General features: G+C 41.4%; 1 protein-coding gene across 3 annotated transcripts in view; it reads right to left on the bottom strand.

The window, feature by feature from the left end:
- cfap61 (cilia and flagella associated protein 61) overlaps positions 1–21,622 on the bottom strand; it is a 47,971-nt gene continuing 26,349 nt past the window's right edge. For 2 of the 3 annotated variants that reach the window (XM_082505950.1, XM_082505951.1), the window contains exons 16-24: positions 19,110–19,202; positions 17,668–17,836; positions 15,181–15,352; positions 7,653–7,945; positions 6,380–6,707; positions 4,409–4,491; positions 3,749–3,960; positions 1,652–1,739; positions 1–888 (exon numbers count right to left, since the gene is read on the bottom strand). In XM_082505950.1, the coding sequence (XP_082362076.1) occupies positions 763–888; positions 1,652–1,739; positions 3,749–3,960; positions 4,409–4,491; positions 6,380–6,707; positions 7,653–7,945; positions 15,181–15,352; positions 17,668–17,836; positions 19,110–19,202 (1,564 nt within the window). In that variant the 3' untranslated portion in view covers positions 1–762. Of the gene's footprint in view, positions 889–1,651; positions 1,740–3,748; positions 4,015–4,408; positions 4,492–6,379; positions 6,708–7,652; positions 7,946–15,180; positions 15,353–17,667; positions 17,837–19,109; positions 19,203–21,622 lie in introns of all 3 variants that reach the window. The other variant, XM_082505949.1, reaches the window with a different exon arrangement.

Here is a 21,622-nt window from a genome sequence, read left to right on the forward strand (position 1 = left end):
TCCACTTTTATGTGCAGCATCTATAGGGCCCTGTGATTGGTCACACTCCTGCAGAGTCACACTTACAGTTGGCACATTGTATAGAAGAAAAAACAAAACAAAACAGGAATGTAAAAGTATGCCAGACTCTCGTTCTCATCTGGTGTAAAACACTGCTCACACTCTGATTAATGAGAGATCTTAAGGATTAAAAAGGAAATTATCAGATGTCCACACAAGAAAAATGAATGCAAGCATTAATTTAATGGTAATAGCGTTAAAAGTTAGCCAGAACTCTTACACAAAGAAAGTTTTACTGGATTAGACCACTCTCTCTCTCTATCTCTGAAAACAATTAAAATAACATTTATTTGATGGAAAATTTTTGGATTATATTGATTAATCGAAGCAATCTAAGAAAACACATATTTTTTTAACCATTTGATGGAAAACAAATCAGTAGTGTTAATCAGTGTTTTGGTGTGAGTAATCCAGTTTGGAGACGCTGACTGTCTGTTTGCTTTCTCTGAACATAACAGGACTAAAAAATGTCATGTGACTCCTGACTGTGTTTTTGTGCTGAGCTGCTGATTTTAAAAATTTCTCCAGGACTCTAAAGATCTGATATAATAATATATTTACACATAGCAGACACAGTGTCTCCACAGCGTTCCTGAGCCAGCTCAAATGATTGGAGGTATCCAGTGACACATACACAATATAAACCAGTTACCACACCTCAAACAGAGTCTGATTTGTTTTAGTATTTTAACAGGCGTGAGGTCAGAGCTGGCCCGGGCAGGCGAACATGGGCAGCAGGTTTCGGTTGTAACTCAGATACTTCACAGCACTGCTCCTCAGAGCTGCTCGACTGTCCTCGTCTTTCAATTGGTCTGGAGGGCAGAGGTCCTGCAGAGACACACAGGTGGAGAGTAAAATCTCAGCACTGCACTGAGAGAGCTTCTTTTTTTCCACAGACCAGCAGGTTCTGATCGGTGCCCGACTCAAAGTGTGCCGGAGAACTCTAAGCTCGCGCTGAAGGTGTGATCGCTGTGGAGAACTGATGTGAGGAGACATGTAACTGACTCCATCCAACCGAGTACTTAATGCTTCATTCACTAAATTTTACTTCTACAGCACATTTAAAATCAAAGTATTTTACACTAAAATAAAATAAACAGGTTCCTAAAAAAGACACTACAATCTGTCTGAGGACATCTGGGATGTCTTTCCGGGGTTTCAGTGTAACAACAGCAAAGGCACAAGCTCGCTCTGACTGCTGGATGATCAGGAGTGACTGAAGAGCAGATCTTAATGATTTTATTCAGACAAAAGAAAGAAAGACTCACCCGAGCTCTGACCAAAACACTGGATGAACATCTCAATAGAGAAAACATCCCTGATGTTACCACACAGAACTTTTAAGAAGTTTAAAACACGCTTCAGTCTGGAAATTTGCAGGAAAACATGAACGACTGTTTCACATGGACAGCAATAACAATCTGATTTCAGCCGGCAGGGCAGCAGGACGTGGAAGTTCCTGCCTCAGTCTCAAAATTCTTCACCTTCACAAAGGCCACGTGCAAAGATTTAACCGTGCATCGTAACCAATACAGTTTAACCCTCAGAGGGGCATAAGTGTGATGTAGGAGATGAGAAGTGGAGCACCAACCTTGAGTTTGAGGGTCTGCTGAAGCTCCTGCTCTAAATCGGAGAATCTGTCGTGGAAAACGGCCAAACAGCTGCTCTGTGTGAAGAAACTGGAGAGAAAACCTTTACATCAGTGCTTCGGTTCAGCACCAACAACCAGAGGTTTTAAGGGAAAAGGGTGCACCCGAGTTATAACATTGACAATAACAACTGTTTCAAATCTAGATTATGTCAGAAGCTTAAATCAGAATCTGATTCCATTGCCCTGCATCTATATAATGTAGAGGTTAATTTCCACCACTGGAAACTTTCTTTGTGTGAACCGACTGTTTACATAAAAGCTCAGTGAAGCTTTGAAATAAAAACACACACACGCACACTTCCAGAAGCTTCCCTAAGTGTGTCGGCTGAATAAGCCTCAGCCGCCACACGGTCAATCAATTATCTTAACGGCTCCTGATGCTCCGTCAGCCTCCACAATGACTTTACGAGTCAGCTGACTGAGCAGCATGATGGGGAATCGGCCTCTGTGGTTGCGAGGCTCCAGCTTTGTCTCGTCCTGGACCGACCACAAAGACAGATTGGGGAGCTGCATAAACAGATTAGGAGGTGGTGGTGGTGGGGGGACAATAGCCCTCCATGTCTGGGGGTCATTTGTGTTGAAACCTCAGAAGCAGGTCACCCACTGCTTGACAAATACCTACTCACTGGATAGTCATGCCAACAAACACACACACACACACAAAGTGAGAGGACAAAGGCAGCGGAGGCCCGAATCTTCCTCGTGTGTTGAAGTGATCGGTCAGCGGTTACATGACGTCAAAGCGGCTTGTTTCTGTGCAGAACTCAGTTATGAAAACATCTGTTTTTACACAGCTGCCCACCTGCCGTCTGCCTCGTTTCAGTGCCAAAAATCACACATCAAAAAGTGAAAAACAGCAGCGTGAGTTCTTCTGCAGTCACTTACATGCATACCTGAAATTATACTCCTGCAGAGGGCTGGACAAAATAACAGAAATGCTGTATAAAAAACACAATAACCATGTAGGAAACACCAATCTGCCGAAGCTGCTTTATTATTCTCTCGACGACATACTGAAACCAGACATCGGGCTCTTCACCAAACTGCTCATTTCTGCCAGTCTAATCAGAGTGTGGGATGTTTTGCCGTTTATTCGCCTGCTGCTGCATCAGTCCTGACAAAGACTCGAGCAAAAACATTGGACAAAAGATCGGATTTTTATTTTTGTCCTTGTGAGGATTTGTTTTTACAGTGCGAGTGACTGATTATGCTCCCTCGAATATGTTTATGCACTATACTTAAAAAGTATAAGCATGAGAGTTAAAGAACAACCGTGCTAAAAGACATCGGCAGCAGAATGTAAATGACCTTCGAGGATAGTGGTGTTTGTTTGGAGGAGGAAATATTTCTTCTTCACTTAAAGATAACAAATACTCGAAGAGCTCTCGCTTTTGGTTTGACCTCCACCTGCTGTCATGTAGATAATCCCAGCAGCCTTGCTGTTACCACAGTATTACTAAAGCTGCAAAAAGAACTTCAAACTAACAAAGTTTCACGTGTAAGCAGGAAAAGAAATGAAGTTTTGAAAGGTTAAACAGGCTTCAAACCTGAGGGCTGAAAATGAAAATACAGAAAACTGCAGTTCCTCTAATGACCACTAGAGGCTGGCTCCAAACACGAGTCAGTTTAGGTTTCCAGTAGAAATTGGGTATGCGTTTACTGCCTGATGTAAAACACCTCTGGTGTTGGTTCTGTTGGGGCCTTTTTAGCCATTTTAATAGAATCTTAAAATGACATAATATGACTTTCTGTTTTGCCAGACCACCCAGGGAGGTTGTGATTTAGTTTAGGAAAATCTGGCATTTTATTTGTATGTTACTTTGCAGTAACCAGCAGGTGTGTGTGTGTGTGTGTGTGTGTGTGTGTGTGTGTGTGTGTGTGTGTGTGTGTGTGTGTTTGGGGGTTTGTTTTTATATAAATTCAATTAAAACTGACCTGCTATGCTTTTACTTATTCAATATATATTTCATGCTAGCGTGTATACAAATAATATGGGCAGATGTTCAGTAAAACAGTATTTGTCAGTGTTTGTCCCACCTGTACAGATCAGGGATCAGGCCCTGCTGGTAGCAGCTCAGCAGCTGGCCCAGCAGCTGCTGATGTTTCATGTAGAGACTCAGGTAATTGGAGACGGGGAGAGGCTTCAGGGACAAGCAGGTGAGCGTCTCCACAAGCTCATAGCAGTCAAGATGCAAGCAGAAGTAGTCGCCTCTCTCCGGCTGTCCCGTCACAATTGCTCTGTCCTGTAACTTTGGATGGAGGAACACGAGCACTGATCTCTGGTTCCAAGTTATAATGCAAATCTTCAAAAGCAAATCAAAATACTTGAATAGTCAATTAAAAATAATATCAACTAAAAACACTAGAAGATGATTAATAATCTGAAAAACAAAAGTCGATTAACGGCCACATTAATTTTTAATCAATAAAAAAAGAAAAAAGTGTGTTGTATTCAATACCACAATTCAATTCAATTTTATTTATATAGCGCCAAATTACAAAAATAGTCGCCCCCATTTAACAGGAAGAAACCTGTTGCTTTCTTGTTTCATTTTGCTTTTCGGTTTTAAGTTGAAATAACATCAGAACATGTTGTGTTAATCAGGAATTAAATTTCTTAATAAATATAATCATTCCCAGGTTACATGTTTGACATGAAACACCCAGAGATTGAACTCCTGGGCAGTGAGTGCTTACCTGTTTAACTTTAGGGCCTGTCAGGTCTGTTGGAGATGGTTTGGTCACATGCAGGTAGTGATATCCTCCAGGAAGCTTACCACCTGAGGAGAGAGCAAAACACATGACACACGTTAAGATATTTCCAGATATTTATTTATTACCCCGTTATTCCATGAGTATTACCAAGCTGTTATAACAGTATAAAGTACTCACAATACCTCAGCTTTACCTCAGAGAACTTCTGATGCACATTTTATAATACGAGCATTTAATCAGAAAATTGTTTGCGGGATAAATATTATTTATAATCTAACAAACCAACACTTAGAAAACACTGCAGTGAAAAGCCTGTGGTCTTATCAGCGGGAGATATCTCAGTAAGATTAGCTTCAGTGCTGAAAAATTCTGTGGCTTCGAAAATTGGACAGCAGCAAAAACATCATAACAGGCATTTCACTGTTAGCATCCACCCACTGAGGAAAACACAACTGAGACAATGAACTCAGATAACAGCCGCTGATATGGCGTCTGTGCTCTCCCTGAACGCTGAGATCCCTTTGAAAAGTTCACGTGTGTTTCATCTCTCTGAGGAGGGCGAAGCAGAGAGGCTGTCGTGTTTATGTAACCCGCCGAGTGGCCTTGGTCGCTCGGTGAATGCGCTGCGGCACAATGCGGCATTGTTACGGCAGCTATAATTCGAGTGTCCGCCACAATAACATCGGCGCTGGGTGGGTGGGTGAAAGATTGGAAAATGTTTCACAAACACATAATGAAAAACATTCTGGCGGTACGAATTCTCTCAGATAAAAGCAGGCGACAACAGGCGTGGACAGGAGGAAGGACAGCGAGGAGAACGTCGAGCTGAAGCGACAAACCCTGAAAGTATATGCAAAGCTGAGATCTGCCCATGAATGTGAAGGAATTTTAAGATGGGTCAGCTCTTCTGGGCCCACTGAGAAACCAGTTCAGTTGTAGTTTCCCAAGAAGATTCATTTCCATAATAAATAAACAGGGTCAGACCGGCAGAGCTGGCTCCTGTTGGGAACCAATAAACGAAACCACAAAAGTGAGAATTTTAACGTCACATCGTCAAGGGACGTGTTACCGATGAAAGTCTTTGAAAAGTATGTGTATATATATATATATATATATATATATATATATATATATATATATATATATGACTCCCTTGGGCTTCCATCCTCCACTGTGTGGAAGGTCCCTGATCAGAAGTCCACCAAAAAATATGAGTTACTGGCTGTAGCTCAGGCAGGTAGAGCAGGTCAGCTACTGATCGGAAGGTTGATGGCTCGATTCCTGGCTTCTCACTAGTCTACATGCCAAATATCCTTGGCCAAGATACTAAACTTTGGAGGGGGCAGGGATAGCTCAGTATGTGGAGTGATCGGAAGATCGGGGGTTCGAATCCACAGAACGGTTACCCTGAGGTACCCCTGAGCAAGGTACCGTCCCTACACACCGATCCCCGGTGCGCCTGCTTATTGGCTCCCCACTGGGTGAATGGGTCAAATTCAGAGAGAGTAATTTTGCCACGGGGGTCAAAAAAGTATACATTATTATTATTACTGCAGATGGAAATAAATCTTTTGCTGTTGTTAACTCTTCTCAATTCAAGACTAATTTGACCCATTCTGATTATTTTCAGCCCCATATTTTTACTTTTACTCACCTTTGCATGTTTCATGGCTGAAAATAATCGTCCAAAATTATTCTGCCTTTAAGGCAATTCCCTTAACCCTCTCAGGCTCATATTAAGTTTTTGTTGCTAATGCACAAAAGAATACCTGCAGTGGTACTTCTGAGTAAAAAAACTTATAAAATATGTATGTGGGGTAATCAGGTTGTTAGCTTTTAACTGTTGCAAATCTGCAAAGCCTGCCTTGAGAGGGTTAAGCTAAAGCTAAGGCTAAAGCTACTGCTTTCTGAAATTATCCATCAATCAAAACTAAACCTTGGTTCTAATCAGACCTTGAATCTTGGCCTGCTTGTACAGCAGTACCAGACGATCTGTTTCAGGTGGAGGCGCCTCAGCAGGCTCCACGGTTGGATCAAACAGGGGCAGCATCATGGCTGCCAGGTCCTGGCCCACTTCCTTGGAGTTAAAGTTGGCATGTGTCCACTCATCTATGTAGTAACGGCGGGAGAATTTGGTGAGAGGCCCGGCAGCCCAAATGGACGAATTGGTGGTTCTGAAGCTGGAGTTTATGACAAGCCTGCCATCAAATACCAGGAAGGACTTGTTGAAGCTGTTGAAAGCGTCGTAGTCGACTCCTTTATTGGAGAGGTTGATGAACACCTGAAAGGACAAAAAGAGCCATCGAGTTTCGAGGTGGAATCTTTATTGGATTCACACTTTACACGATCCAACATCTACCTGATGTTTTTACCTTTCTTCGTTTATGTATATATATCTGATAAATATGAGCTACAGACGGGGAACAAACTGGGGGCAAGTCTTTGTAAGAACAGAGGAGTCGACCCCTGCTGGCCACTACAAAGAATGCAGGTTAAAAGCCACAGCTTCACTTTGAAGCACACCCATTTTTTTAACATATTCAGTCTGTGCTTGAAATTAAACTTCCCAAATTAAGATGATAAATATAAGATGGCTCTCGAGTGGTGAGGCTTTCAGGAAACTAAATACTGACACAGATAATTATTCATCCTGAAGTCCACAAGCTGCTCAGAGTCAAGAGGCCTGAGTGATGAAGCTGCGATTACAAACCCACGATAAAACAAACTCATAATATGTTCTTTGAAAAAACAAAACTCTGGAGGTGGAATAAAATTGTCATTTATTAAACTTATAGGTACTTTGGGGTTTTGCATTCATTGTTTTCCTAAATACTTGTGTGTCTGTCTTCCACAGCATGTGAAATACACACAGACTAATGACAACAGGGCCTTGCACACAGCAGAATTTTAACAAGAAAATTCAACACAAACCCAGAAGCAGAATCATCTTCTTTCTGAGACAATGGAAGTTATGGAAATGGGAAACACACCAACATCATTTTGTGCTTGACAAACACAGTTTGCTTCCAGGAGGGAAATTAACATCCAACCAAGAGCCACAATCTGGAGAATTCAGCCGCTCAAGCTTTTCCAGCTCTACCAGCCACCTTGGCCAGTAACCCACCATTGTTTGGATATCATTTCTTTTTGTAAGAATTAATAACCCGTCTGGATAAGCACTGAAAGCATCCGGTGGATTTTGAAAGCATCAGAAATTCTGACTTACTCCACACTGCAGATGGAGAGGCTCTGCATCAGTGGTAAACGATGCCGATGTGAGCGGGTCGGGTTGTTTGCCATTGTTAAACTGGGCCAGCACACAGTTACGGTGGATCTGGACCATGGCGTTCTCCATGGCCATCGCCGCGGCTTTTTCTACAGATGAGTCCAAGAAGCTGGAGACGCCTGGCACAGGAGGCAAGAGGACAAGATGGATACGAGATCCACGAATGCCGAGGCTCAGCAGAGTCTCTACGGTGGTGTAGATGTCGATGTTGTTTCCGTAGACGATGGCGTTATCTGAGAAGACGCAAAGAAGGAAAGGTTTCATAGTGAGAGTTCACTCACAAACTCCTATGTCAAGTTTGGCAGAAAAGAGAATTCCTCTTAAAAAACATACATAAACATTCATTGTTTATGTGAGGTGGTTAATGGTTAAAAGTTACTGGTTAAAGTTACTAAGCCGCATGATACACCTGCATAAATATGAGTACTTGGCCTGTTTTCCTACGTGAACTTTGGACGGCTTCAAGACAGTCAGGTCGGGATGTTTTTAACACATGTAGCACACAGGAGGAAATAACCAACTTCACAAATACTCACATGATGCAGTAAAAGCACCAAAATATTGGTCAGTATTTTTATTGAAAACTGTGTGAGTCAATCCAAAGTGCAAAAAGGACCAACAGAGAAGGCAGTGCAAATGACTGCAAGAGAAACACAAAACATGATGATGACCAAATCATGAAAATCACATAAAAGAGAAATATAATGAACTGATAATATAAAAATAACAAAATAAACAAACACAGAATTAGAGAAAAATAAAAGAATAAAACAAAAATCATTGTTGAAATGTTGACAGTGGACTTGGGCATGAAGTGGACTTCACTTAGACGGCAATAACAGTAACAGAAGAAGCCCGATCAACTTCTATTTCTATGCAAGAGGTTGGACTTGGAGGGAGAATATGATGTTAACATATTGTGGAGCAGATCTACGGCAGGCTTTAAAAACAAACAGGGATAAACAACTGAGAGGTTATAAAAATATGGAAAAGTTTTTCTATGTCCTTAAACTGTCTCAGCGATGGTTTAAACGATAAAAAGCTGCTCTTCACGACATGACAGACCTCACTGTTAAAAGGCAAGAAACTATCCATAAAACACACACTAGCTGCTGTATTCACACTCAGCAAAACGTTACCTACAAAGTTTTATATTACTGCAACATTTATTGAGAGCTTATAGTGGAGCACAGTTGTTACCTTCCACTCTGAAATCGGTGAAAAATCAGCCGCTGTCCCTTCATTAATGAGAGACATGAAACGTGATGCATGAGAGGACTCAGATCCAAACAAAAAACTGCAGTAACAGCTTTCTGAAAACAAAAAATGAATTTACATGCATTTTTCTCCATATAGGAGCTCTTGTATGTTTTTCTGATTGTGAGCACAACAGATGTTATTGTCCAAAGATACAATACAAATGATCTCTCTTTTTCAAACCAATGTTTTCCAGTCTACAGACAATAGCTCAGTCTGCTCAGGTTTTACAAACGGCCTTGGAAACGAAGGGAAAAGCTACACATTGTTCTACAAGAGGCCCTCGGCTTGCTGAACTCTGAACCACAGATACACAAGGACAAATGAGAGCATCTGAATGAGTTTTCCTTGTACTTCAGCTCCTCGTGCTTTGCTGTTTGTAATGGACAGCACCTCGACCGCAGGACCTTCATTCCAAAGGTCCGACAGACAAAGAGAGCACAAACTGAAATTTTATATGTGCGTGAATTCATGGCGAATCACGTAAACAGAGTATTCCTAGTTATACTAAAACTAAGCTAACAGTGAAAAATCCTTTCATTAAAATAACAATACAATTGTTTTGAAAAGAGAGAACATGTGCTTACAAAAGATTTTTTTTGGGGGGGGGGGGGGGGGGGCATTTATATGATGATCTTTAATTTGCAAATATGTTTTTGCAAATGTAACAAATAAATAACAGATCAAAACAACTGCCTGCTGTCCAGTGAGCCTGTGACTGTGTGGATGGACTCAAACTAAGCTAAGACCTCTCAGAGAGTGGACCTGACCAGTGAATTATGTGATATGGAAATACAACCTTAGAAGGCATCGAGTTAACCGATGCCTTCCAAATCATGTTCAGTTAAAGAAGAAAGTGTACTTTATTGGTCCCCGTGGGGAAAATCTCTCTCTGCATTTAACCCATTCACTCAGTGAAGCAGTGGGCAGCCATTGGGCGCCCGGGGAGCAGTGTGTAGGGACGGTACCTTGCTCAGGGGTACCTCAGGGTAGCTGTTCAGGGGAATCGAACCCCCGACCTTCCGATCATGGGGCCACCACTCTACCTACTGAGCTATCCCTGCCCCTGTTGAATACTCTTACAGTTTTTGTTCCTGTTTCATGCAGGTCACCGGTGAAAATATAATTTAATTACAGAGGTTAAATTTTTTTTAAAAAGGGAGCAAAAGTAACAAGTAACAGCCCTGATGTGTGAAAAAAGGCTGGAAATACAAAAAACCTGAACTACAGCAAACCATAAAAACACTTTGATCAATAAATATTGGTCATAATCTTGACTTACATCTCGATAAAATCAGATTTTATTACAGAAGCGTGATGTTTTGCGTTCAGCTCTGGCTTTACCAGCCTATTGCTGAAAAATCAAAGCTTATCAGCAGGTTATGGCGTGAAATAAAAAACACAATGTTAATTAACATTTACATGATCTGTGTGACTTGTCAGTTTTGTTGATGGTTTCAGTGAACGGTGGAATGATGCGTCAGTATGAATTATGGGATGTTATTATCTCCTTTCCTGTCATGAAAGATGGTTCAGCTGCAGGAGGTAATAAAGGAAGCACAGAAGCACCTTTCCTTAGTAATAACAGAATTCAAACAGCTCTTATTGTGGCTGCCACACCTCTGGGTCACTTCACTCAGTCAGGAACCTTCCAAAGGCTATTCAACTGCACCTGGACTGTGAAGAAAAACAGCTAATGCTACTGTGTGTTATCTGGGGTAGCTTTTTTTTCCATCATCTCTCTCTGTTATTAAACCAAAGTAAGGTCACATTGACCCAGCGGTCTTAGCTAATTATAGGCCAGTCTACTCTTGAAAGAGTAGTTGTAAAGCTCTACCTGAAACCTGACTGAAACTCTTTAAATAAGCCATTCCTCTGCAGAAGATCAGAGCTCATCACAGTACAGAAACAGCTTTAGTCAACGTTACAATCTTCTTATGGCCTCTGACAGTGGACCCATATCTTTGCTTGTCCTGCTAGACCTTTGCAGCGTTCGATACTATTGACCATAATATCCTATTAGAACGATTATAGCATGCTGTAGGTATTACAGGTATTGCACTGCAGTGGTTTGTATATCTATCTTATTGATCCCAATTTGTTCATGTAAATGGAGAGTCCTCTTCACACACTAAGATTAATTATGGAGTTCCACAGGGTTCAGTGCTAGGACCAATTCTGTTGACATTATACATGCTTCCCTTAGGCAATATCATCAGCAGACATAGCATACATTTTCACTGCTATGCAGATGACACCCAACTTTATCTATACATCAGACCTTCCCAAAGTGTGGGGCCCACCCCCTGGGGGGGGGGGGGGGGGCGCAGAGCCATTGCAGGGGGGGCGCGGTATGAAAAGGAAAAAAAAAATGCTTGGACACTGCTAGCATCATTGACGGGTTTTTGTCAGGGCTCCCACACAAATGCAAAGCAGGAGATGAAGCATCGCTGACTATTTTTTCAAACCAACTTCATTCTAAGCCAAAGACTAGAAAATATGGTGAAGCATATCTGCCCTTTGGTGTCACCTGCGCAAGTGCAGAGGTAGGTCTCCCCTGCATCGGGAGCACGCACCGGGCTCTCCAAATCACGGACAAATAGTATCCCACATTCTTGATTTTTAGTTCACAAACACTTCTTGTAATGACTAACTACTCCTGACATTTTGGAGATGTTAGCTCTTTATACAGTGAAGTTACAGCGGGATACAAATAATATCAGGCTGATCCTGCCACGATTTGTTCCCTCGGTTCAAATCACGGACAAACAGCATCCAACAGTTGTTTATGTTTTTAAACCCATTTTGCACAGAGAGGCATTTTTTGAAAAATGTATTGATAGCAATGTTGAATATTATTACAGGGAAAAACAACTACAAGTAAAATAATCACACCGTGAGCCTCCCTCTGCCTTTCTAAATGGAGAGACAGTAACTACGTGTGTAAGTGTGTAAAACCTGCAGATAGTCAGATTAACAGTATTGTGTCTCTATCTGCCATTCTGCAATTCATCTCATGTAAACAATAACGTGGTGCACAGCGTGACGTGAAAAAAGGCACATACCTTTAACATTGCGTGACGAACTCTGTATTCCTCATCCACACGTAAACACAAAAAATCTCCGTTTTCGGTGATTCGAAAAGCCGTTTACGTGTGGACGAAACAGTTGCATTTTCAAAAATTGTCATGATTCGTTGTGTGGCAGGCAGGAGAAGGACCCAAGATGCAGACTCACAGACACGGGGATAAACTTAAAGATCACAGTTTTAATGCTGGCTTAAAGGTGAAACACAAAACAGTACTGAACTAAACTGGAAAAACTAAACATGAGATGTACCAGGAACCACGGGGAGAGTAACACACAACATGAGGGAGAACGCGACGCCGAACAGAGGAAGACGCAGACAGAAATACACAGAGGGTTAACGAGGAAAGTGGGAACACACGGGGAACACAGCTGACACAGATAACCATAACGAGACAGGGCGGGGTGAACATAACACTGACGGGAGACGGGCAGAGTCAAACAGGAAGTACACAGAGGTTCAGACAGGAGGAGAGAGCACGGGGAGAACACAGACATAACAGGCTGGGGAAAACATGGAATAAAACACGAAAGGGGACAAGGGCTCATGAATACATAGAGGGGCACACAGGGGGTGAGAGTCACAAAGGGAAAGCACACAGGGAACAACATAACAGGGCAACTCAGGAAGCAGAACCTAAACAGGGAACTGAATACAAAAATACAAGAGAACTAAGAATACTGGGCCAACACGGCCCAGGACCATGACATCAATACCCGTGCAGGTGTGGACGTAGCGCAAAACAGCTAGTAGTTTATTTTATTACACCTGTAATTTAGCGGGGGGGGGGACATTTTTCTTGTAAAACAAAGGGGGTCTAGCAAAGTTTTGGAACCACTGCTATACATTTTCTGATTTTAAATTCAGATAAAACTGAGGTTATTGTACTTGGCCCTATAAAATCTTAGTGTCTTACCAGACACTTAATCTAGATGGCATTACCTTGGCCTCCAGTAACACTGTGAGGAATCTTGGAGTCATTTTGACCAGGATATGTCCTTCAATGCACATATTAAACACATATGTAGGACTGCTTTCTTCCATTTGTATAATATCTCTAAAATTAGAAATAGCCTGTCTCAGAGTCACGCTGAAAGACTAGTTCATACATTAATTACTTCTAGCTCGGACTACTGTAATTCATTATTATCAGGATGTCCTAAAAACTCCCTGAAAAGCCTTCAGTTAATCAAAAATGCTGCAGCAAGAGTACTGACAGGGACTAGAATGCATATTTCTCTTCTCTATATTGGTTTCTCTTCATTGGCTTCCTGTTAAATAAAGAATCAGATTGCTGGGGTTATCTTTGTATTACTGTTGAATCTTTATCCAACAATATAAAGTGCCTCAAGGTGACTGTTTTTGTGATTATATTTATATATTTATATATATTCATATTATTATATTGCAATATAATTAAAACTGAATTGAAGTTGCTACATTTAATCTGCTTTTAGTATAATCTGAGGCAAGTTCAGAAATGCCTTTCTTGTCTAGTTTTATCAGCACAGGAGGAGTTGAAGGCTTTCACGGGCTGCTGTTCATGGCCTCTGTCCATGGTACTGAATGAGAGCTGCGGTAAGATGAGTTAGATTTATATAAGCCATGATCACATGCTACAAATATCATTGCTATTGACGGTAAAGAGCTTACACAACACAGTAGTTTGTTTTGGAAAACTACCACATACTCTGACCATCTCACACAAATACACAAACAAAATGCAGCTAGGAGTGGTTGGGAGTGTTTTATTAGCTGAGCTCCTTTGGTTGCTATGATACACGATATCCACAAAAGTAAAGTGTTGCATGAACTCCACTCCACCTGACTGCTGCTTAACTGTTACACCCACAGGGAAACAAAATGCCACTTTAATCATGATCTTCCGTATAATTACTCTGGTAGTTTGGGGATTTAATTTTGCTACAGGCAGTACTAACGTCTCCTCCATTGTTGCTTAGCAGTCAATGGTTGGACAGTATAGTTTTTGTCTTGCCCCTCCTAAACTGTGATTGGACAGCTGGGTTTTCCCAGAAGGTCAAAAATTTTCAACTCTCGGTGACCATAAACATTTTAAAAAAATTAAAACTTTCCCTGCTTCTGAGAAAAAACACAAAACAACACAAAACACACTGTAAACAGACCCTCATTCCTAAAACATCGATTAGTATGCACAAAAAATAGATCCCGTTAAATGCAGTCTTTCCTTCTCATTGGATGTGTTTTTCCTAATTTTGTGAACACACTAATACGTTCAGTTAGCATGTCAGCTTTAGGATTTCTGTCATTGCACATGTTCATATGGCTTCATGAATTCATCATATGTTGTTTTGTTACTTGGAAACAGAGGAAACATTATATTTAATAGCTTACAGCTGCACATGCTCATTTCGTAAATATTAATTGTCATGTCCATGCAGGACACATTAGTTATATAAACAACTGTCCCTGCTGACATCTTTGTGAAGTGCTAATAATCTCTGTGTTGGTGGAAATGAACAGAGCATGTTATATTAAAAATGATACTTGCATGAACATTGCTGGAGCAGGGTAATAAAATGTTTAAAGATCAACTGTAATGTTTTTGTTTTTTCTATTTTTGTTGGATTTGTGGCAAATCAGAGAAACTTCCCTACACTCGAAGGCTGAGATTTACATACACTCTTTGTTTTCCTTCTGTTGTTATTATTAAAATATGGAAATAAACATGGTATCTGCAAAGGTCTGTCTCTGCAATTTGCATGTATTAATGGTTTTCCTTTATGACTGGAATCAGCTAATTAGTATGTATAAAAGCCTCACTCTAGATCACTGCACAATTCCTTCAGAGAGCAGATTAATTTTGCTTAATGACACTGTGCATTTTCCCTGCTCTGAAAAGCCCGGCTCTCAGAAAGTGATATGATAATGGAAAATGGATGGAAGAGGCCGACCTGATTCACGGAGATGAAAGATTTCTCTGCAGCTAATTAGCTGCTAATTATACCGGGGCACTTCAGCAGCGACTGGCTGAGTAATGACATACTACTACAGATTAATTTTAGGTGTTCTCTCTCTGTGTGTGTGTGTGTGTGTGTGTGTGTGTGTGTGTGTGTGTGTGTGTAGGCGAGGCTTTCCATTTACCCTCCAGCTCCAAAAAGTTGGCACAGAGCCAGCGGCGAGCAGCCATGCAGTCGTGGAGGTCGTTGAGGGTGAAGAGGTTGGAGGGCACGGGCCCAGTGTATCTGCTGTGAGTGGAGTGCAGCTGGCTGTTTGTGACAGGCTGGCTCACATCTACACCAGTGGGACACGGTACCTACACACACACACACACACACACACATACACACACACACACACAAAACAAATTAAATTCATTTCTTTAACTTCTTACATTTCAGTCATGCAATATCAAACAGTTAAAAGGAGACATCATGAAAGGAATGCTGTGCGTCACCATTATGTACAAAGTGTCCTTCAGCATGGACAAAAATCATATAACAAGACAGTGTGACAGACCTGCTGTCGTGGTCCGAGGGTGTGGGGATGTTCGTAAGCTTTGGTTCTTTTATATTTATTGATTTGGATCACTGTTTTGATTTTATTCTCATGCTGACAATGTTTTTTATTTTTTGTGAGCTTCAAATGAAATTATTGAGTTCTGGTCCCTGTTTTTCATTCCATTGTTGTATTAATCTCCCCAGTCTGTTCTCTCTCCTCTCTCATGTATGTGCCTTCTCGGTTAAACTTTCCCTGTTTATTCTGGGGTTTTTTTTGGTTTTTTTGGGGGTTTTTTTGTGTCCCGTTTGGATCTTTAGCCATCAGAATTGTTGTCTTAAGGCCAAGAAAGATGCCAAGCGGATTTATTTTACCAAGTGGATCATCATGGCCTTGCCATATTGGTCCATTTGATTGACCTTTATTATAATTATGAATTTATTTTATTTTCAGTTGCTACAAATGGGACAGACATGACTGGGGGATAGGACAGGGAGAAAGAATGAAAGAAAGAGAGGGAGAGAAAGAAAACCAAAGGGGAGAAGAGACGGTGAGAAGGGGGGGAAGAAAAAAAAAACAAACAAACAAAAAAAACAAAACACCTGGGTCACCTGTATGGAGAAAAAAAACAGAAGAGAAAGCAAACAACAAAGAGCAACATAATAAAAAAAACGGCACCATCACAATAAACTAGCTAGCAGTAGATATCAGTAGATACTAAGTAATAAACGATATTGTGCAGCACGCAAGATAGACAGCGCACAATGTGCTTTGAGGCAGCAGCCAAGAAAGCTGTAGTTCGCATCTGTGAACACCCGTGTGTACACCTGTGTGCATACCTGTGTGGATCAGCATGCTTGCATTCCAAAGGTTTCTCCATGTAACGATCTGCTAGAGGGTGTGGGGGAGCCACAGCCCTGTCCTCCAGGGTATGAAGCAGGTATGGAGGAGATCAAAACTCCAGACATCCAGAGGCCCCCAGAACACAAGAGACCAAGGAAGACCAACAGAGGGGCAGCCGCGCCACTGTCCCAGTAAGAGCTGAGGAGAGTCCCAGATGAGGGCTCACTCAGCAGCTGCGGAGCAGAAGCCAGGGGGAGTTGCAGTGACGCGCCCGTGAGCTCCGCCGGCAGCCAGCTGTGCCTGAGTGACCGAGCCCCAGGCCGAGAGGCCGGGGGCACCTCACCTCCGAAGTGGCCCGAGCGAGCCCCAGGCTCCAGGCCCCGATAAGCGGCCGCCAAGGAGTGAGCCAGTGTGTACCCGGACGCCCACCCCCAGGCACAAAGAACCACCAACGCACCGACACCTGAGGGAGTCCGCCACTGGCAGGGGAAGTGGTGGTGGGTGGAGATAGGCCTCCAAACCTTGGAGGGCCTGAGATGTCCCCAGAGACGTGGCGTCTGATACCCAACCTGACATATAGACACAGTCCCTGTTTATTCTGTCTTTTGTATGTTTCCTGTTTTACTTTGACAGTTGGCTTTTTCTTGTGTGTTGTCTATGATTTTAATTCCTGTCTTTTCCTGCCCATTTCTTAGCCTCAGGTCAGAAACAAACATTTTGTTGTTATTTCACCTGTCTAAGTGCTGCAGCTGTGTCCTCTGTGTCAGCTTTAAAGAGCTATAAATAGCTTTTTTTCTCCTCTTAAAGTTAGAACTAAATTATAATGCCAAAGGAACATCGGCGACACAAGGATGTCATATTATGTTGTTGTTTTTTGTAACTCAGGTATGGCTCGAGTGTAGTCTGTGAATCCTGTTGATGCTTAAGCAAAAAAAAAAAAACCTACTGAAAACACTCATTGAGCACTTTATTAGGGACACCTCTGCTATCTAATGCAGGGAAATACAACTGTTTTATGATTAAAAACACTTCTCTACAGCTCATGCTTCAATTTTTGTTGAATTTATAAAAAAAGTTGATCATTCTGATTCATGGTTATTAGTGTGTGTGTAGTGGGGGCGGTGCAGGTGGATGTGACTGCATTGTAATGAGATGTTTTCTGCTATTTTCTCTAACCAAACAGCAAACATAAGTCGGAAATATTTTTCACCCAGTTCACACTGCAGCAACAGCTCTGCTGTCAGAGGAAAGACTTTTTACAACTCACATTAAAAGAACCAATCATCTCACCCGATACTGCAGGCCAGTACAGAGGATGAGGTGGTTGTAGGGCACCTTCTCCCCACTGGACAAGAGGACGTATTTGGACTTCCTTCTGATGCCCACCAACTTCCCCGTCACCACTCTGATGAAGGAACGCACTGGGATCTGGGCCAAGTCTCTGCTGCTGTAGGCATGACTGCATGAAGATGAGAAGAAGAAACTTAAACTAATAGAATTATATTGATGCTAATTTTCTAATACAAGCCTCCACAATGATGATGATGCACTTTCAGTTAGAAATCTGTATTTCTAATATGCACTGACAATGTCAGTGTCTGTCATCATTTGTTGGCCGGTCTCTGGCACAGAATTCGGCTCAATTTAAAAAGAAATGTGTACAAATGTTCTTAATGTTTGTGGAAATCACGGTTGAAAATCACCACTGAAAGTATTCTGACTGGCTGCATCACCACTTGGTGTGGCAGCTGTAATGGTCTGGACCACAAAGCTCTGCAGAGGGTGGTGAGATCAGCACAGCGCATCATCAGGACTGAACTGCCAGCCATGCCGAATCTCTACAGACAGTGCTGCATGAGGAAGACACAGCGGATCCTCTCTGATCCCAGCCACCCCAGACACAGACCTTTCACACTCCTGCCGTCCGGCAGGCGGTTCAGGAGCATCCAGACCCACACTACCAGACACAGGGACAGTTTTTACCCACAAGCCATCAGACTTTTGAACTGCTGACATTCCATACACAACACTACACACTCACTACAATAACAGGACTCTGCACACTGTCACTTCAACAAATGCTACTTAAATGCTCACTGCACAACTTTGTACAACCTGCAGATACTCTTGCACAAACTTGTAAATACCAACTTGTCTTAAATGTAAATACCAACTAAATTCTCTAATATTTAATACTTTTTTCCTCTCCTTTTTATTGTTATTATTATTATTATTGTTATTGTTATTATTATTATTATTTTATTACTACCACTGCTATTTTCTGTTATTTTCTTCTCAATATAACTGCACACTCTCTATATGCTCATGTAAAGCTGAGGAGCACGAGCCAAAGAATTTCATTATGGATAAATGTGGCTACAGTGTTTATCTGTACATGACAATAAAACTTGAAACTTGGAAACGTGTACAAGAATCTGCAAATGTGTCTGATTCATTAATGTGAAAGAGGTTGCCTCACATAGTGGCAAATAACATTGCTTTTAAAGTTTCTTTCATAATATTCTGAAATAATAATAATGTCATGTTGCGTTTACATTTTTCCTTCTAAAACACTGTTTTTAACTGAGTTTAATTACACTTAAAATAATCACACACTCTGGTGCTTTTCCAGCTGTCTGATGGTATGTCGATATATATCCAACATGTTTGGGAATGCGAGATGGCACAACAAGGTTTTCCATTTTCATGTGCATGTTGTTCTGTTCACTCACCTTGTGGACAGAAATCCAGCGTCCTCGCGGTTGTAGTCGCCGGGGAAACCGTGTGTTGAAATGAGGGTCAGGCTGTTGAACCTCAGGTGAGGGCTGTGAGAGAACAAACAGCAGCGAAAAGCATGAGTGCTATTCCACATAACGCTGTGAACACACAGTGAGAGGAGGACCCTGGGAAGCTTCCCATATATATATATATATATATATATATATATATATATATATATATATATATATATATATATACACATACACACACCTTTTGCCACAACATAGAGTGAAAATGAATAAGGCATGAACTTGCTGATCAGTGTGCAGCAGTGTATTGTGTTGAGCAGATCATTGTGTTGTTGGCTGGCAGGGAGAGCTATTTATATGTCGGTGTATGTGTCTGGGCCGTTTTGATGCACACACACAAAAAAAGAAATGGAAAAAAAAAAACATTTTTGAATTGCATTTTGGGTTTTTATGTTTAGACTTTTGAAAAAAATCAGCCAAAGATTCAAAAATGTGTGTAAACAACTGTTGAAGACTGTAATTTCCATTTTGTTCACAGATGTATAAAAACATTTAGAAAAGCAGACTAAAGCTAGCCACAAAAAGAAGAAAATATGGAATAAAAGTCTCAACTCAGTTGATATAGTGATGATTTTGTGTTACGGGAATATAAGGCCAGGTAAAGAATCATAGATAAGCTAAGACAACAAAGCCTTTATTGGTCCCACAGTTGGGAAATTCAAGGATACAATGACACAGTTGACATTTTAGATGCCGAGTAGCAGCAAAATGGAAGTGCAGTGGTTGGATAACAATAGCAGCAAGCACTGAGTATTGCATACCGAGCTATGAGCATATGTCTATTAACATGTTTACTTTTGACAAGAGTGAAGCTTTTTTATTTTTTCTCTACTCTTTCAACATTATTTATCCAGAAAGTTAGTTTACAGCGCTCAAAGCTACCTTTATCGTAATGTTTAAATGTCTTGAACACTGGAGGAATAACAACCTTTCCATATTTCACTTACTCAGGCTAATCAGTCTTCTTCTTAGGTCTGTGTGGGTGTGTCACCACTGACTGACAGATGTTCCTGACATTCGCTTGTGGATACACAAACAGCTAAAGACACCTTGTAGCACACCTCTAGTATACTTTTGTCAAATTTAGGTATCCTCTGTGCTATCTAAGTGTAACAAAACTGCTTAACACCAATTTAACAATAACTAAACTTAAGTAACACTGAAACTGGGATGTTGTATAATGGGTCGTGTTTTTTATCCGGTTATTTAAATATGTATGCAGACACAGAAACTGGAACGCCAATATTAGACTGAAAAATGTTGCCTGCGTCTGAACTGTTGCGCAAACAGCAGACTGTTATCCACCTTTAACCTGAGAACACAAACATAGCAGAATGGTTTTATGAACTGAAACGGCGGTGCATTGAAACGTTGTCATGATAGCCCATCCTGCACCTTTAGCAGCTCATTTACTGCGGACACTGCGTTTTCAATACACTTGAGGTTGATTTAAAGCTGACTCCTGACACCATGATCCAAACGAGAAAACAAGTTCTACAAAATAGAAACTATAACAGATCTGAATGCACTGAACTGAAAACAGCTATTTATACCATTGTCACACTGTCTGGTTTGGTTTTGTTTGTTGTTGTTTTTTTTGGGGGGGGGGGGTTATCCTCAGTTCGCTGGCAAGTTTCCGTTTGTAAAGATTGACAAACGTAAATTACACGGGGCTAAAAAGAGCAGCTCAGGAGTTTAGCTTTAATTCAAAATTCAGTACACTGTTGAAATTACATATTATGGTGCTTTTACATAAATCATAAACCTTTTAAAATCCCTCTGTTTACCAATGTAGGCATGTTTACAAAGCGTAAAGCTTCTCAGGTGCACATTCTCCAGCCTGCTGATGCGTTTGTGGTTCCTGAGCATGAAAAACTGGAGCCGTCTGAGCTCTTGTGAGTTTACTGTTGACAGTATAAACCATCTCTTGTGATGCAAATGGCCTCCTTTGTTGTGGCCGACAGGACATTACACAGCTGATAACAGCAGTTCCAGCTCCTACGCTCAGTGAATAGCAAAGTGTGTGTGTGTACCTCGCAGCGTCCAGCCTTATCACCCTGACACTCTGATCACCTCCTGCTCTGTTCTTATCTGTGCTTCCTGCTAAATTAACGCCCAGCGGCGCACATTGACAACACCAGACACCAAAATGCTGCTAAACCGATTGTACATGGGAAGGCTGTTGTTTCATATTAGTGAGCAGTTATAGCAGTAGATACATGCAGTGAGGCATGTGGTAAACACACGATGGCTGTGCTTGGTTCCTCATATTGAAGAGGTACTTTAAGGTTATATCTGGTATACAGGATTGTTACAGGACTACAACTACAGCCAAATAACCAAAAACAGACTTTCCTGGGTGCTTATTTTACCTGTAAAATATTACAGGTACTATTAAATATCCTGCACCACAGCTCCACGGAGATGATAAACAG

The sequence above is a fragment of the Aulonocara stuartgranti genome (genome assembly GCF_965226115.1).
Source record: "Aulonocara stuartgranti genome assembly, chromosome: 15".
NCBI classification, from domain to species: domain Eukaryota; kingdom Metazoa; phylum Chordata; class Actinopteri; order Cichliformes; family Cichlidae; genus Aulonocara; species Aulonocara stuartgranti.